This window comes from Dendronephthya gigantea, unplaced genomic scaffold, assembly GCF_004324835.1.
Source record: "Dendronephthya gigantea isolate DGI-Jeju-01 unplaced genomic scaffold, DenGig_1.0 000050F, whole genome shotgun sequence".
NCBI classification, from domain to species: domain Eukaryota; kingdom Metazoa; phylum Cnidaria; class Anthozoa; order Malacalcyonacea; family Nephtheidae; genus Dendronephthya; species Dendronephthya gigantea.
The window spans coordinates 1,097,381-1,113,813 of record NW_021163060.1 but is presented as its reverse complement, the minus strand read 5'-3'; the positions used below and the strand labels follow the sequence as shown (position 1 = coordinate 1,113,813).

The 16,433-nt window shown below is 39.1% G+C and overlaps 2 protein-coding genes across 2 annotated transcripts; one reads left to right on the top strand and one right to left on the bottom strand.

Annotated features, from left to right (window-relative positions):
• Nucleotides 1-103: 103 nt before the first annotated feature.
• On the bottom strand, nt 104-12,580 carry LOC114528405 (death-inducer obliterator 1-like). Its single transcript, XM_028550023.1, has 17 exons — nt 11,813-12,580; nt 10,759-11,328; nt 10,206-10,327; nt 9,691-9,821; nt 8,981-9,222; nt 8,538-8,574; nt 5,262-5,415; nt 5,009-5,062; nt 4,617-4,710; nt 4,339-4,498; nt 4,096-4,212; nt 3,785-3,898; nt 3,517-3,701; nt 3,316-3,390; nt 2,998-3,244; nt 2,610-2,805; nt 104-2,430 (listed from the first exon to the last, which is right to left on the bottom strand). Exons 1-17 carry the CDS (start codon nt 12,442-12,444, stop codon nt 857-859), a joined length of 4,704 nt encoding a protein of 1,567 aa, XP_028405824.1. The 5' UTR covers nt 12,445-12,580; the 3' UTR covers nt 104-856.
• Nucleotides 12,581-14,469: 1,889 nt separating this feature from the next.
• Nucleotides 14,470-16,221, top strand: LOC114528483 (syndecan-1-like). The gene has a single exon (XM_028550130.1). The coding sequence runs from the start codon at nt 14,600-14,602 to the stop codon at nt 15,677-15,679; it is 1,080 nt and encodes a 359-aa protein (XP_028405931.1). The 5' UTR covers nt 14,470-14,599; the 3' UTR covers nt 15,680-16,221.
• The last annotated feature ends 212 nt before the right edge of the window (nt 16,222-16,433 follow it).

The window sequence follows — 16,433 nt, the reverse complement described above, 5'->3', positions numbered from 1 at the left end:
TCATTACCTAAATATGAAAACTTTATAAACTGTCATTTAAACTAAGAAATACAGTGGTCTCCAGAAGGTCTTTTAAAACACGAGTTATTTAAAAAGGAATATCGTCTTCTTGATTTGTTTATTGATGAATTTCAATGAACGTGATATGTTGCCATGATAAAACTGAGACTCAATGTTAATGTTATAACTATAACTATTCTCTATAGGATATTTATATGTCTTAGAGATAAACTCATATAAGTTTTTTTGCTGCATAAAATGTCCTAAAAAGCCATGTCTATGATGATACATCTAAATAGCTTTGTCTTTTACAATATGAATTTGCTTAGCTGTAGCATTTACTTTTAGTGTTTTCAGAAGAGAGGTGAACGAGGAGTTCATATACGGAATAAAACATCTTTTAAAACTAGTTTGAAGCACAGATTAGCAACCACTAAGTTGTTTTTTTCAGGTTGAAGTTTTAAGCAAAAATGAAGGTTCTTTTTTGTCAATGGATTGAATGGAATTATGGAACTCCTTATGTCCCCTAAGAAACAATTTATGCTCCTAAAGATTCACCCACCACCCTAGGGATTCATTGATAACCTTAGGAATCCATGAATTAACATAGATATCCCCAAACAACCATAGAAAACCTATTGGCATGCTGGAAAACCCCCATTATCATCTCGTTGCCCTATTAAACCCTTGGTTACTCGTTGGCATTCCTGATTACCCTATGATATTCCTCATTGACCTAAGGAAGTTCCGAGCGAAAATCTCATGCATCCTAATAAAACCATTCATTTACCCAACGTACTCCCCATTAACCTCTCTACTTCAAACATTTTAAAATATTTTCTTATCTGTTGTCATGTCACCGCCTCCAATTACGATCCCGCTGGTATCTATCTCTATTTCTATGAAAATGATCATTTCTTCGTCTGCCATCGCCTCGATCGTCCCAATGTCTTTCATCCTCACGATCATCCCTCGATCTATAATCCCGGTCATATCCTGGCCTGTGACTGCCCCCTCCTCTAACGTGGCCACCTCCTCTATTGTGACCACCTCTCTCATCCCCACCGTGTCTCAGTGAAAATCTTGACGAATAGAACTTCGGATCATCCCGACCATCGTTGTAACTGGGGCCCCGCCTTTCTAGGAATTCTCTCCTTTCTGGGAAATCTCGCTTTTCTGGAAAGTCTCTAGTATGATGGTAGACCCCTGGCCCTGGGTCCCTTCGATCTGCTCCTGACTCGCCAAGATTATTGGATGGTATTCCAGATTTTTTGTCAGTTTGTTTTGCCAATCCGCTATGCTCAGGTTTGAGAAGAGATTGTACTTTCTCCTCCAACTCTTTCGGGATTGAACGTTGGGTAATGTTTTGCTCAGACGATTTTAGTGAAATCTCGGAAGTCGCGTTCGGCTGTTTCTTCACGTGCTCGACTAAAGTTTTAACCAAACTTTCAGCCTGTGGTTTTCCGATAGTATTTGATAAGATGCTTTGCTGTAAACTTCCAGCAACCGTTGACCCTGCTAGAGTTTGCTTAACAATTGTAGACGCAATTTGACTTGCCACAGCCAAGTTGTCTAAAGAAGTCGGTGGCTGAGTTAAAACAGCGGCGCACTTTTCAGGACTAGAAGTCTCGTCCAAACCTAAATCCATCGTATCCATATCCTCGGGGTCGTACGGTGCCTCCTCGTTGTTCGCCGTCTCAGGATCGTATGGCTCGTTATCAGCATCGTTCGCTTTCGTAACTTGTTGACTTGCAACAGACTGAGGAATATTGGACGTTCCTTCAATGGGATAAATATTGCCTCTTTGAGGTCCATCAACTGAGAGAAATGGAACGGCGGGGGAAAAGCCAGCCCCAGGGGGATAAGCCGTAGTGTTAGAACTTTTGGCCGGTCCTGCTGCCATCTTTGGTATTTCTTCAGGGAGATGATTAGAAGCGGTAGGCATTAGATCAGCTCCTTGACCGCTAACAGCACTGGATTGTCCCAAACCCACTGGAGTCCCGACACTGTTTATCGGCGCGAGCTCTTTCTCCAAAAGTTCCGACTGTTTTTGCAATTCTCGAAGCTTCTTTTCCTGTTCTTGAATTTTCAACAAGGCGGAGATCATAGGAGGAATGCTCGCGGGCTGTGTAGGTTTTGCAGGCTGTGCGGGTTTCGATTCAGGTTTTGTTCCTTGCGAATTGTGATAATGAAACACTATATCCTCAATTTCATCGACTGGGGAGTCGCTGGGTTTTGCAGTCGTGGGTTGGGAAGATGAGGTGCTGCTCTTGGGGGACGGGTCGTCGATACTCGTACGTTTTGTAGGCGGTTCGATCGACTGAGTCTTGGAGGAGACACGGTCTGACCCAGAGCGGGATCGCTTGGCAGGAATGCTCTTATTCTTCACTATCAAACCAAGCAACATATGGGGTCGTGGCTCCTGAAGACCTGGGAAAATAGAATAAATCTTTAATCGAAGTACTTTCGGTTTATCGCAAAAAACACTCCGTAGCAACTTTCGTCTTTTAGCTGTAGTAAAGTTGGATAAAATGCATCATTATCAAAGAAAATGGAACTCAAATATTTCGGATTTATAGGTCTAGATTATGAAGTGATTTCTCGTTTACCTGGGCCACTGAATGGTAGCAAATGAGATGGAATTGGTTCGTGAGAGGCAAGAGGTACAAGATACATGTCCTTCACACCACTATAGCAATTTCCAATAACTCCACATCTCTTTCGACTGTGGAAGTACGAATATAATGAAACATAGCTGATCTTTTCCTCGTCAGAAGCGGCCGCAAAACGAATAATACACAACTCCTGGAAAAGAAAACAAAATGATTGAAAAAAATAACAAAAACTGTGAAATTACCAGCACTTTTGATGCAAGATATATTTCGCTTTTACAGCATTTATTAAATTGACTGGCAACGTTTGGTGTTTACAGAGGAACAGATACAAGGTTTTTTTGTTGTTATAAGCACGAGTGTGCATTATAAATGTTCAACTCACCCGTGACGATGAAGTCTTGCATTGTTTAACATAATCCCAGACGTGTTTATGGGCAATACGACCATGGACGTGCAAGGTGTCTGGTAGAACCTGGATAAGATTGTCTCCAGATCCTGACACAAGAAAAGCATTTGTACCGAACTTAGCAACATTTTGCATCATGACAAAACCTTTCCACACGCTCGTCTCTTTTGCTTTGCTTGTGGCGTTGGAGAAATCCGGAGTGGTGCTTCGAGAATCTGGCGATCTAAGAAAGGAAAGTATTTAACGTTTAACAACTTCAAGGAAAAACAGTTGTGTGCTTGTTGAAATACTTACAAAGGCTCTGTGTACGTGGAAGGTTCTTGAACTGGAGGTGGGGAAGGAATGGAGCTTTCAGCAGCGGCTTGAATTCTATCAAAAAAACAACATGTATTACACGCCAGACGATATCTGCCAGTCATAACTACCAGCACAATACGATTAATTTCTTTGTTACTAGATATATGAAGACTGAAACACTTAAAAAGAAATACTTACGGAACATTAGACATCGACGGCGACTTTCCTGCAATTTCACCCGGAGGCGCCATCTTTCCAGTGCATATTTTACAATTGAGATCAAACAAATGTGCGCGATGTTCCTCGGTCGTGTCGGTAACCGGTGTTTCCACCTTCTCCTCCACCTTCGGCTTCTTTTCCTGAACTTCCTTGATATTCGTCGCCTTGAAGAGAGCAAACATCCGTCTCTAATAAACATCTGGCTATCGTGTGACGATATTCCACAAAATATTTCACGAAAACTAACCTCCAATGTGCTCAAGTCCTCGTCGTCTCCCATATCAACTTCTCCTTTGTGAGTTTTCTTGATGAAACGTGCCTTGTTGGTATTTTCCTCTTCCTTTCTGATCATGTCAATCATCTAAAATCACACAAAAGTTAACATGGCCGCTATTCCAGGATTTCCTGTTTTTTGTCTTCAGAAAACTTCATTGATTCTGGCTTTTATTTTCGTAAGTACAGTCGCCACATCCAGTGTAATCTCAGATCAGTGATTTTCACCTTCCCGGGGAATATCTACACCATGTATTTGAAAGAGCCAATCAAAACTAGACTCACGTGTTTAGTTTCCTGCTCACGCCATTGAGCGAGTTCTTTTGTGGCCAGTTCATCTGACGTCATCCAGATTAGTTTATCAGGATTAATATCACCCGTCAAAACACGCCGGTAAAGAACCTAAAAAAACACCTCGTTTATCGATTGCAAACATGTATTTCTCCCTCCAACCATTCTCGAAACCTTTAGAGTTCATTGCAAAGAAATATCTACAAATAATTGCGTGTTGAACGTTGCACAACTTACTTTATTACGGGGATCTCTCAGGTTGAACATTAACGTCCGATATTTCGCTTTGTATCTGTGGCTTGTATCCTTGAATGCCTTGTACATGTCTTCCTCGATCTTGCGAACCAACTTCATTATTTCTTCGACTGAAATGCGAATATCGCTCGATTCTTTTTTCCTGAAACGACAGGAAAGTTAAGCCTACAATATTGCTTTGGTTAGCGCCGCTTATCCGTCTAGTTCTTTCATTGAGATTCAGTTCCAAGATTTTGATGTTGCTGGAAGCCGTCACTCACCTTTCCACTAAGATATCCTTCATCATTCTTCGCACATTACTACGAACCGTTTCCTCTTCGCTTTTTTTGTCGATTTCCTTCTTTTGTTTCGACTCTAACGAAGTGAAACAAGATGAACGAACTATCACAAACACAACACGAGCATAAATTGCAAGAACTATCGTGATAATTATAGAAAGTGTAAGAAAGGACATTTTCCAAAGAGCAACATCTTGTGAGCCCAAGATTTGAGTTTTGAAAACAAGACAATAAGTTAACGATTTAATTATAGGCAGACGAGAGGTTTCCCGTAAAAACACAGGACAAATTGTTGCTTGTAAGAAGAACTTATTCAGATAAATATTCTGCTGTTTCATACGAACTTTAACAAGCTCAAAAATGGGGACACAAACCTGCATTAACTTTGTTATAAAACGATGATGACGGTTGCGTTGTGGGACTGGTTCCTACAATGAAAATTTAACGAATTAGGAATGCATCAAATGTGGTATAACAACTGCCAAAATAGACAAAACACTTCTCGACGTTTCGACCTGAGGGCCTTCGTCAGGAGAGTTAGTAAGAATTAGTTATATTCAGGCATTTAAAGGGGAATAATTTCATGCTTGTTGAGATCTATTGCGAGATACGTGTTACTGTAAATACCCGAGACGAGAACTTGAAACGAAGGATTCTTTAGGATCCAGTCCGTCAAATTCGTAACGACGGGCGCTGCCATTCCCGCCACAAGACGTCCTGAGGATTTCTCAATCATGGAAACACGATTTCCTTCAGATGTATGCAGTTTTCCACCGTGTTCCTGGGGGAAAAAAAAGAGTAAAGTTCGTGGAAACACAGCATTTTACGTGTTTTGAGCATTCAACGCCGTAGACCGGGTCATGTCGCATTGCTCGGAAGCTTTCGTCCAATTCGATAATGTTTTCTATGCTTTCTAAATAGCGAAGCTATGCTATTGGTTGAAACAGAAATGTATTGTAAAGTTCAGCCAATGAAAATCATTCTTGCGAGGAGCTGCGACACTACCCCGTGGACCACATGTAACGTAATCACGTGGTACAAATCAAGCTATTTGCGGCTGAGATATAAAGCTATAGCTAGTCTATTTCATACATATCGTAAAAAAACTATGGTTACAGGTTCTTGTTTCGTCGGTGCAGTTACTACAGCAGGAAGCCTCGCATTGCAATATTCGCAGTTAATGATAAGTTATTTGAAAGTACAATCAGTTCTAAACACAAGTTCCTGCTTGAAATCCTAAATATTTTGATGCCTTTAATAACTTTCATTCCCTCGGTACGTAAAATCTTGTTTTTCCACAAGAAAATTAAGCAGTTGCAGGTACCATTCAGGGAGAATATGGTTCTGACCCAGAGTCCTGTGAGTTCTGCATTATTGACGGTAACTGTTCGTTATTGACGGATGACTTTTCCGAGCAATTGTAAACAATTTATAGTTGATGAATAATATTGGGAGACCGAGAAAAGTAAAACCAACTAATAGAAAAATTGCGAATGAAATTATAGACTTATTAAATATATATATATATAATTATGAGAATTATCAGTATGACGCCGATTATTGCAAAAGACGTTAAAAGCCATCTCTTCGCCACGGACGTTCGATGAAAGATTTGATGAGATGTTGCCAAATATCGATCAAAGTTCATTTCTTTCGAAGTTGCGCAGATCGCCAGACGCTGAGAATAACCACGGAATTTAAAAATATTCCTGAGAAGAAGAACAATGTGTTCACAGAAAAGATGATTATCGTGTTGATAAAATAGCTTAGATCCATCGTGCAATTTCGTGTATAAAGAGATGGATATGACAGAGTGCAATGAATATAACTGGTGTGATTCTTGAAGTGCATGACAATTTTAAGTTTATATTTGAAATAAATACACGAATAATTTATTAACACAAGTGTATTTCCTCTTTCCTCTATAATATCCATTAATCATTAAACATTGACTTTCTAAACGTATACTAATTGTTTGAGTCAATTTCTATATTCACAACGACTATTTGTAACCTTAATGATTATTCTACACCAAATTCTAGCGTTTCCAACGATTTCGTTAAAAAGGGCTTTAAGATATAATATCATACAGCTATAGACGTATCGTATAGTGCTATTCGTGTACGTCGCAAAAAAAACATCTGTTTCGGTAGTTACGAGTTTGCAGTCTGCCAAAAACAACTATCTTTAAGAACAATATTCGTCCAAGTTAATCGACAGTACATTAAGTTTAAACGCGAGTTCCTACTTGAGATACAATAAAAAAGATTCAATAATGTTGCAATTTATAGTGGATATTTTCCCTTCTAAGGAGTCTGTGTAGTGCGTGTATTAGGCAGCTGCAGCCATGCAGGAGTCAGTCTCTTCTCCATATTTTGATGCCTTTGATAACTTTCATTCCCTCGGTACGTAAAATCTTGTTTTTCCAGAAGAAAATTAAGCAGTTGCAGGTACCATTCAGGGAAGACATGGTTCTGGCCCAGATTCCTGTGAGTTCTGCATCATTCATTTTAACTGTTCCAACATTCGATGTTATTCTTAGGCCAGTGTAGAAAAACACTGGAATCGACAGCACCACAAAACAAGCGACTGCCAGCAAGCAACTTGAGATATTTTTTAGGGAAAATGACTTTTTCGTTTCAGCTGATATACCTTTGCTCCTACGACTTTTCCGAGCAATTGTAAACAATTTATAGTTGATGAAGAACAATGGGAGACCGAGAAAAGTAAAAACAACCAATAGTAAAATTGCGAATAAAATTGCAGACTTGTAAAATATGTGTGCGGTTATGAGCATCAGAATTACCAGTACGACGCCGATTATTGCAAAAGACGTTAAAAGCCATCTCTTCGTCACGGACGTTCGATGAAAGATTGGATGAGATGTTGCCAAATATCGATCAAAGTTCATGTTCAGAAGAGCAAGGAAAGAAAAAATAATGAACACATTTCCTAAATTTCCGACAATGTACACCCATGGTTCAAATTTATTTCCGAGCTTTCCAACCAACCATAACATCGCCACAGTGGCAGACAGTGGATGGTTTATTAAAACCGAAAGAAAATCGCAACAGGACAAGACCATTATCATGAAGTAACATAATTTCTTTCGAAGTTGCGCAGATCGCCAGATGCTGAGAATAACCACAGAATTTAAAAATATTCCTGAGAGGAAGAACAATGTGTTCACAGAAAAGATGATTATCATGTTGATAAAATAGCTTAGATCCATCGTGCAACTTCGTCGTCGAAAGAAATGACGACAAGAAAGCGACAGCTGGTATTCCTGAGATATACAGTGACATAATAATAATGATTATAATAATAATGATTTATTATCAGAGTATCCACTAAAAAGGCTCTTCATCTGATTAATCTAAAATCACAATCCTTAATCTTAATCCAGTTTAAACTATAAACCAACGTTTTTGAGACAACGGTCGCGTCTTTATTTCAAGCACTCAAAGTTTATCGAAAGATTAATTTTCGACGGGATCCACGCGTGGAATGGTCAAAATAAGTAAAATGCTGACACTGCGTGATTATACTTCTAATTACGCGCGCGTACGCGTCAGCAGATCACGTGTGCGTACGTAAGCCACTGAACTCAATTTCTTTATCGATAAAGAAATTGAGTCATCATGACATACCCCTAGTCGGGATATCTCAGGGTTAAAAGATTAGGTATACCATCAAATCAATAACTTTATACCAGGAATGAACCCTGACACCCAGCATTAAAAGCTTTCTAAAACAACACAGTGTAGATATCTACTGACGTTGTGTGATTTTGGCCTAAACGCGAGGGATTACCAACTTAATCAATGAAGATACCGTTCCAGGGTATTTAGAGTTCCCTGGTCTGGCGTGTCAGCGGTGTGACTATGCATAAGATCAACCTACCTTTGAGGTTAACATCTTAACAGCTTCGCTCACGTGCCTACATGTAAGAAACAAAAATTTCATTATACTGTTGACAAAAAGCAAATATTTAAGATTGGACTATATAATTATAAGACATTCCCTATATCGTGAAATAGTTGCGCAAATTCATCCCGCAGTGATTCAAAGATAGACCTTTTGAAGGTATCTCTTGCAATCCAGGGCAGAGTGCAAGCAATTCTGGAAAATGTAATGGCAATATGGCTGCAAAACACACATTACTCGTGCATCAGAAATATCTAATTGTCGCAGATTAAAACTCGCGAAAAAAACCAGCGACCCTGGAGTGAAGACACTAGACTGGAGTGTCGAAAAGTGTGGTCGTGAATAAATCTTTTTGCATGCGTGGTGATTATTTTCATTATCTAAAACCAGAGTAGCGATAATTGTGTTATTGTCAATACCTTTCAATACAACTTCGCCCGCAGTAAACAGCGCCTTCAAATGAGGTTTTTGGACAGCCTTCGACAATACATTTCTTTGGGGCTTGAACGGTGGAGTGGGACACAGGTGTGGGTGTCGTTCGCACCTTTTTCGGGATCTTAAATCCAGGTGGATCTTTTACCCTCTTCTTCTTAACTTCATCAGATTGTGATGGCGAAGAATCTTGCGTTGGTTTCTCGCTGGAGTCGGGTTCAACGACATTCTGGTTGAAAAGAAGACAAACACTGTGTTTTACAAAAGCAATTGACAGTCGAGTTTCAGTTATCCAACACAGGAAAACTTTTCGAAAATAAAAGTCTTGTTAAAATGAGAAGATGAACCATTTTCGTTTACATGATTTTAATTTATTTATTTCAAAACTTCATGTACATGAATAACCACGACACATACATAGGCAGGTAACAACAGGGCTATAACACCCTAGCTAAGGCCACCCACCCTTGTGTTTAAGGTATTGAAATGAGTATATAATACGATCCTGGCAATGGTGAAGTCATCTTGATAAAAATATCTGCTTGTTTGGTTCCAATAAGACGTATTTCAATGCCTCAAAATCATATTATGCTTTGCTTAACCTCCAGCAACCGAGATTATGTAATCAACCCTCGACAGGAAAATCCAAATTATGTCGGAAATCCCTCGGAAAATTTGTATAAAACACAAGACTTACATTTGAAGAAAACCTCCGTTTCGGTCTGGGTTTCTTTGGCTCCTCCTGTGTCGTTGTGTCTGGTTTAATCTTTATCGTTTCTGCAAATTCCCTCGCTTTCTCAGCCATCAACAACTCTTTCATCTTTTTCTCTACAAAAACGAAACTATATATAAAAAACACTTTGCGTAGACAACATCGCGTTAAAACTATGCTACACGTTAAACTGTTGGTCTTTAGTGCAGAAAGTGTCTTGAAATACACGTTTCTTTGTTGGGCCATCTGCCTTCACGAGGCCATTTGCATTTTTGTCTTCCTCTTATAAACATTTGTACATTTGTACACGCACCTCGCCATAACGAGAGATTTCGCTGCATCAAGCACAGACACTAGCATTCAAAAAAAAGCTTGAATTCATTGACAAAACTTTCCAGTTTGCAAGACGATGTTTTCAGGCAGATTTTTAACATTTTCATCCCAATCCTGAGTCAATTTCCAGTACTAACTTTCCTATACATTTTCTTGTCTAAACTTACCTTTACATTTATCACAGACATATTCCTTTCCTTGTCTTTCCATAACTCTTCCCTTTTCCATTGTGATACCCACACACTTCCCATGAAACCATTCTTCACAACCATCACAACAAATCATGAACCTTACAACACAAGATATTCAATACATTGTTAGTTGTATGGTGATGTGACATCAATTTACATTGGGGTTTGATTCCACTAATATGAAAGGAGTGCTTCTAGTTTGACTCTACTAAACACAATGGTTAGTCCATACGTCTTTCATCTCTGTGACTGAGGTTTGATTCCTGTAATATGCAGTTGTCTGATTATAATTTCACCTCAGTCACATGTGAGAAGAGTTCTTCCAGTTTGACTCTACCAAACACAGTGGTTAGTACATGTGTCTTTCATCTGTGTGACTGAGGTTTGATTCCTGTAATATGCAGTTGTCTGATTATAATTTCACCTCGGGCAGCCTCAGACATCTCTAGACATTTTAGGTTCTACCACACTAATATATAACAGTATTTAAAGTAAAATTAAATTGAGAGGAATCAACAACATTTCATACTTATTGCCATGAGGTTTTCTGCAGATACACCAGGGTCTATCAGGGTCATCTTCAGGACTATAGTCCGAGTCATCTTCGTGAAAATCTACTTCATCCCCATCAGACAAAGACTCATCGCCACTTTCCTTATCATTACTTCCCTTCTCTGACAAAACTCCATCATCTTTCCCCTTCTTCCCTTCCTTGGTTGATTTATCTTTGTCATCATCCTTGTTTTCACCTCCATCACTGTTCTTTCCTTTCTTCCCAATTTGTTTTGCTTTTCCTTCTTTCATCTTGTTATGTTTCATTTCTTCCTTCTCCTGAATCTCATCAAATTGTTGCTTTGGCTTCAAATTTCCTGTTGTGCTCCGAGTGACTCTTTTATTGGGCGAATTCGCTTGCGTACCAGGCTTGGCAATGTTCACACCAGCATCTCCACTTGTTTGACTTTCCATATCTTCAGCAAAACTGTTTGATATAGAACCTTCTGCTGTACCTTTATCACTTTGGTCGAGTTTGATCTGATCAGTTTGATTCACAGTTTCAGGTTTCTCATCTGCCCTTTCTGATTTCTCATCCATCCCATTCCTAAATTACCACAAAAATAAAAAACTTCTAGCATGTATTTTGGTTATTTTTAAACATAATACTAAACAAAATTGATGGAACCAGTTGTATAAAGACTAGTTAGAGTTTTATACAACCGGCCCCTGAACTCTGCTTAATATTTAACTGACAATGTTCCAAAATGCACCACACAAAATGATTAAATAAAACTTTGCTTGCTTTTTGCTTTTCAATACAACTGTTGGTGTTTCAGGTTAACCATTGGACTTACAATTTCCTCGATGCTTGCAACACACCTAATAACACCTAGTTTCAAGCCAATGTTATGGTACTTTACTCTGTCTAACACCATATGATTTTACTCATCAGATGTAGAGTGTTACCACTCATGAATTACTCACCATGTGACAAATCACAGAATAAAAGCCAGCACTAATTTGTAATAATTTACATGGTTATTTGTGCCAGAAATAAGGGAGAAATCAAATGTAACAGCCATACAAACCCTTTGCCTAAATTCTCCTTATCTTTGCTTTCAATTTTATTATAATTCTTTTCAGAATCTGGGTCAACTTTCACTCCACCAGCTTGCTTGGTTCTCCGATTTCTGGTCCGTAATGCGATGCCAGCTTCCTGTTCAGCACTCGTGGTTACCCCGCGTTTACGGGGAGAACTTTTGCCCGGTATTTTGGTTGCTAAATGACCCCCGTCTCTGGGCAAATCTCCCTCCTTTTTCAATTTACATTCATCGCCGCTATCGTCGCTTTCAAGGCTCTTCATCTCGCGTTTAAAAAGCTCCAAATGACTTTGCAAATCAGACGAAGGTCTAGAATTATCGTTTAACCGTGTTTCGGACGCATGCTCTCCTGTGAATATATGATCTTCATTCATGAGCCTCTCTCGTAAATGGTCTGCCATTTGCTGCTCCGTGAATATGGGACTTATCGAAGGCGAAATGTCCCCTAAATCCACATCGTGATCGTCTGAATTTAGTCCACAAAGCGACCAAACACTGCTATTCGAATTCCCAGCAAACTCCGAAGCTATGATACTCGGATCTTCCAAACTAACAACACGCACTTTTTCCTTAATTTTGTCCGTGCTATCGTTGCTATTTTCCGTTTCTACGACATCCATATAGTTTCTTTTATTTCTGGACGAGATATTACGGCAATTCAACGATGAAAAAGGCAAAAAATTGGACTTTTTAGCCAAGAAACATTGGAATATTTTCACGAAGATGATACATTGTGACTATGAAAATTATGTTAATTATTCGCAATACGAACGTTAGTCACATAAATTATTTCGAAATAATTTTCAAGACTCGCATAATTTACCGGTAATTTATAATAATTTTTCATAATTTTTTTCAATTCAGTCAGGGAAGAAGTTGATGTTTGAGGGGGGGGCCATGTTCGAGGGGGGGGGGGCATGTACCCTTAGGAACGCTTTCCAACCAAGCACGTTGTTTTTAGGGGGGGAACAGGAGAGGGGGGGGGCGTAGACCTCCATTCCTCCTGGCTGCTTTTCACTTCGTCTATATTGGCCGGTTGCATTGTCTAAAATCGAGTGATTGAAACAAATTCCTTCGGCAAGTTGTAGAGTTCCTGCCTGTTAAGAACGTGCCGTATTGACGGTTAGGATGAAGTGTTTCCGTTGGAATTCATACATTTTTGAGGCTTTGCCGCAAAAGTCTATAGAAGCAATTTTGCTTAGAAAGGCCGTATATACGATAACACACTGTTTTTCACTAGATAAGTTGTAAGCAAATGGTTACATTGTTTGAAATAATAAGTCAATCATCAGTAGGAAATATTTTCTCGCTGTTTTCTCAACAGCCTTTAACTGAAGTACTTGTTGAGATATCTGACTTATACGGACCTCAAATGTCCCAAAACTTCTTTAGCACATGAAGAAAGACAAGGGATGAAAAATCAGTTGATAATTTAGCGAAAGATTCCAACATCCTGTGTCTGATATGGTCTGAAGTGTGGTGCAATCATCCTGTCGAATGTGACGTACAATACTTCCTCATCCCACCTAACACTTCAAGAATAAAATACCACCACTTTTTTCAAGGAATTGCAAAAATGCTTTGTAAAATACAAATTAAAATGCATGAATAACCGGCGGGGAAACTAAATCATCGTTTAAACATTGCTGAAAGCAGGTCCTGTAACGATCCGGATACAGCAGAGCAACGCGGGCTGTTAACTTGTGACACAGCTGAAGACAAAGATGCAAAATGTTAGAGTTCAAAATAAACTTTTACAATGGGCAAGTTTTGTAAAATTCATAACCGTTGCCAGCTGAATAATTCCACGGGTACTTGTGAACTGAAGTGTTTTCTTTGGCACGGCTTTAGATGTTTCTTTTATTCAGTTGAAACAATGAAGAATAAGAAAAAAATTCATGTAAAAGTTGACAATACAGTTACTATATATGAAAGACTGCTTTCACAGCAAAGTCTACTGTTGAACTTCAAAGAAATTGCATGAATTGATACAGCAATAAACTGTCAGGTTTTGTAACATATATACGAATCCAACACCAAGAAATAACGATTTTTTATTAAACCGTGAGGCAGAGATATCGATTGCGTGCCTATATATTGAAGTGTCTGGACTCGAATGCTTCAAATAGGAAAACTTTTCACAATGTGAATTTCTACTTTAGTATATTGCCGTTTCAAACGCCCTTTTTCTAAGTATGTCTATGTTGAAGCAGCCGTTTGCTCCAAATGCACTTCAATATATTGGGCAATGGTGTCACAATCTCTAAAGAGCATCGAAAGTGAAAATCCCCAGGTGTCAAAGCGGAAAAATCCCCCTGGAATTATAGGACTGATAAACTAACTATTCAGAGGACGAGGGGGAATTTGACACCTTCAGAGGGAAATTTGCGGAACTATACGACACACTACGAAAGTACAAATTCACTTCCCTCAGGGAAAGTAAATTTTTCTCAAGTTTCGAAATAATCTAAAACAGCGCCGTGACCTCATAGGCGCCAGATTAGCATGTCAAAGAGAGGGGTGGTTAAGTTGGCGGAAATGACGTCAGACAAAAACTTGAATTGCTGTGCTCTGATTGGTTGAGATAAAAATAGAACGTAGCTGATTGGCAGTTCTAATGGTCTGCGCAAGTGTCAAGTATTTCATTAAAAAATGTAAAATTTCCTTCGGCAAACACGGCAAATTGATTGAAGCAGTTCTAAAGGCTATTGCTAAGAAATTGATAAATATAGACGGACAAGAATATAGTAAATATACCATCTACAAGTTCCAGTTATGAGAGAAGTTCTTTTATTGGCGTTATTCGGTTATTTAGCTGTGATATGCCGCGAAACAAGCGCGTTGCAAGAACCAATCTATGGCTCGGGTAGCGGGGACGAAGAGCCTAGTGTGGTCGCTAGTACGAGCGGTACGAGCCCACCAAATTCAGTAAGCCCCCCAGATGACGAGGATTTCGGTAGTGGTAGTGCTACAACCGAAGCCTCGACTGTACAAGATACGACGATAGTGACGGAAACTACAACGCAACAAACTTCGACGGAATCTACAACGAAGCAACCAACAACAACCGCAGGAGTGACGACTGTCGAACACACAACAACAATATGGGGGACAGTCAAATCAACGGATGATGATGATTTTAGTGGCAGTGGTAGTGCTAGTGGATCTGGTATTGTTGTGACAGATCCAACGGACGAAACGTCTACAAGACCTACTACTCCTGATATTTTCATCGATGTTAGCACAACTGATAACACTCTAATAATCAAGTCTAAACGTGAGCCGTCAACTGAAGGCGCGATAACTCGCTCCACTTCTAGTCCTGAAACCACACAGTCACAGAGTTTGACAAACACAAAGAAGATAACTACATCTTCTGTCGCCACGAAGGCGGCCAAGAAGACGACTACGTTTGCCACAACCAAAGAGAAATCGACGATATCGATAGCTCAAGATACGGAATCGCCGACAAAGAAACAAACACAGAAAACTGTCACAGAAAGACCTTCAACTGGACAGCCTAAATACTCAACAGAATCCAGAGAGGAATCTACTGAAAGGCCTGGAAAGGTTTATACAACCCGACAAACGACAAAGGAAAGTGAAGATACGTCGACGACATCCAAGGCTCATGTTATGGCTCGTAAGGGCGAGAAACAAGAAGAAGGATTTACGCTTACAACCGAAGTTATAGCCGGTGTTGTGGCTTGTGCTTTACTGGCTTTGCTCCTGATAGCTTTCCTTATGTACAGATTGAAGAAAAGAGACGAGGGAAGTTATCTTTTGGATGAATCAAGCGCGTATCCAAGCGATTACAAGAAGCTTCATCCATCTGACAAGGAGGCTTTCATATGAATTTTATAAACTTGTTTTGCGCGACGTTGGGTTAATCGTTTAGAATGAAATATATTTTGTACCGATTATTACGGTTCGAAATATGTACGGCATTATTTGAAAAACATCATGCTTTATAAAAGACGACCATATTGGTATATTGTAATCCTATATAAAGTACTTAGGTATCTGTTTGTATCATTAGAAACGGACAGTTTTTTCCACTCAAATATGAAATATGCTGGATTAGCTTGGAGTCTCTGTCACGCTATAAGGTATAGATGATAGGAGAACTTTAAGAGTTTGACTCTATTCGACGTCGACGAATTTTATATTATGGTTACTTCGTTGTAGTTTGTGTACCGTGTGTGTATATATAATTCCTTTTGTTAAATTTCAAAGCTGAATATTACCCCGTTAACATATTACATATATAATATAATATGAGTACTAACAACTAATATAGTTGCTTTGGGCATTATTCCCGAGTACTGTAGCCTAAATTGCGATATTTTTTTTCTACTGTTTTAAATCTTTTTTAAAATAAAAAATATATATACACATATGAACTCTCGTGATTGTTTCAAAAGTTATTTGGCAAAAATGTACTTTATTTAGTACTTCATTCCTAAAATGGACTTTCATTTGATTCTGCTTCGCAATGGGGGAACATAGCAAAAGCGATAGGACACCACTTTCCCAATACAAAATGTTGATTGTCTCGGATTGATTTAGTTCTCAATATCTGTCTGAAAAGCATCTAAAAGTATTTGGT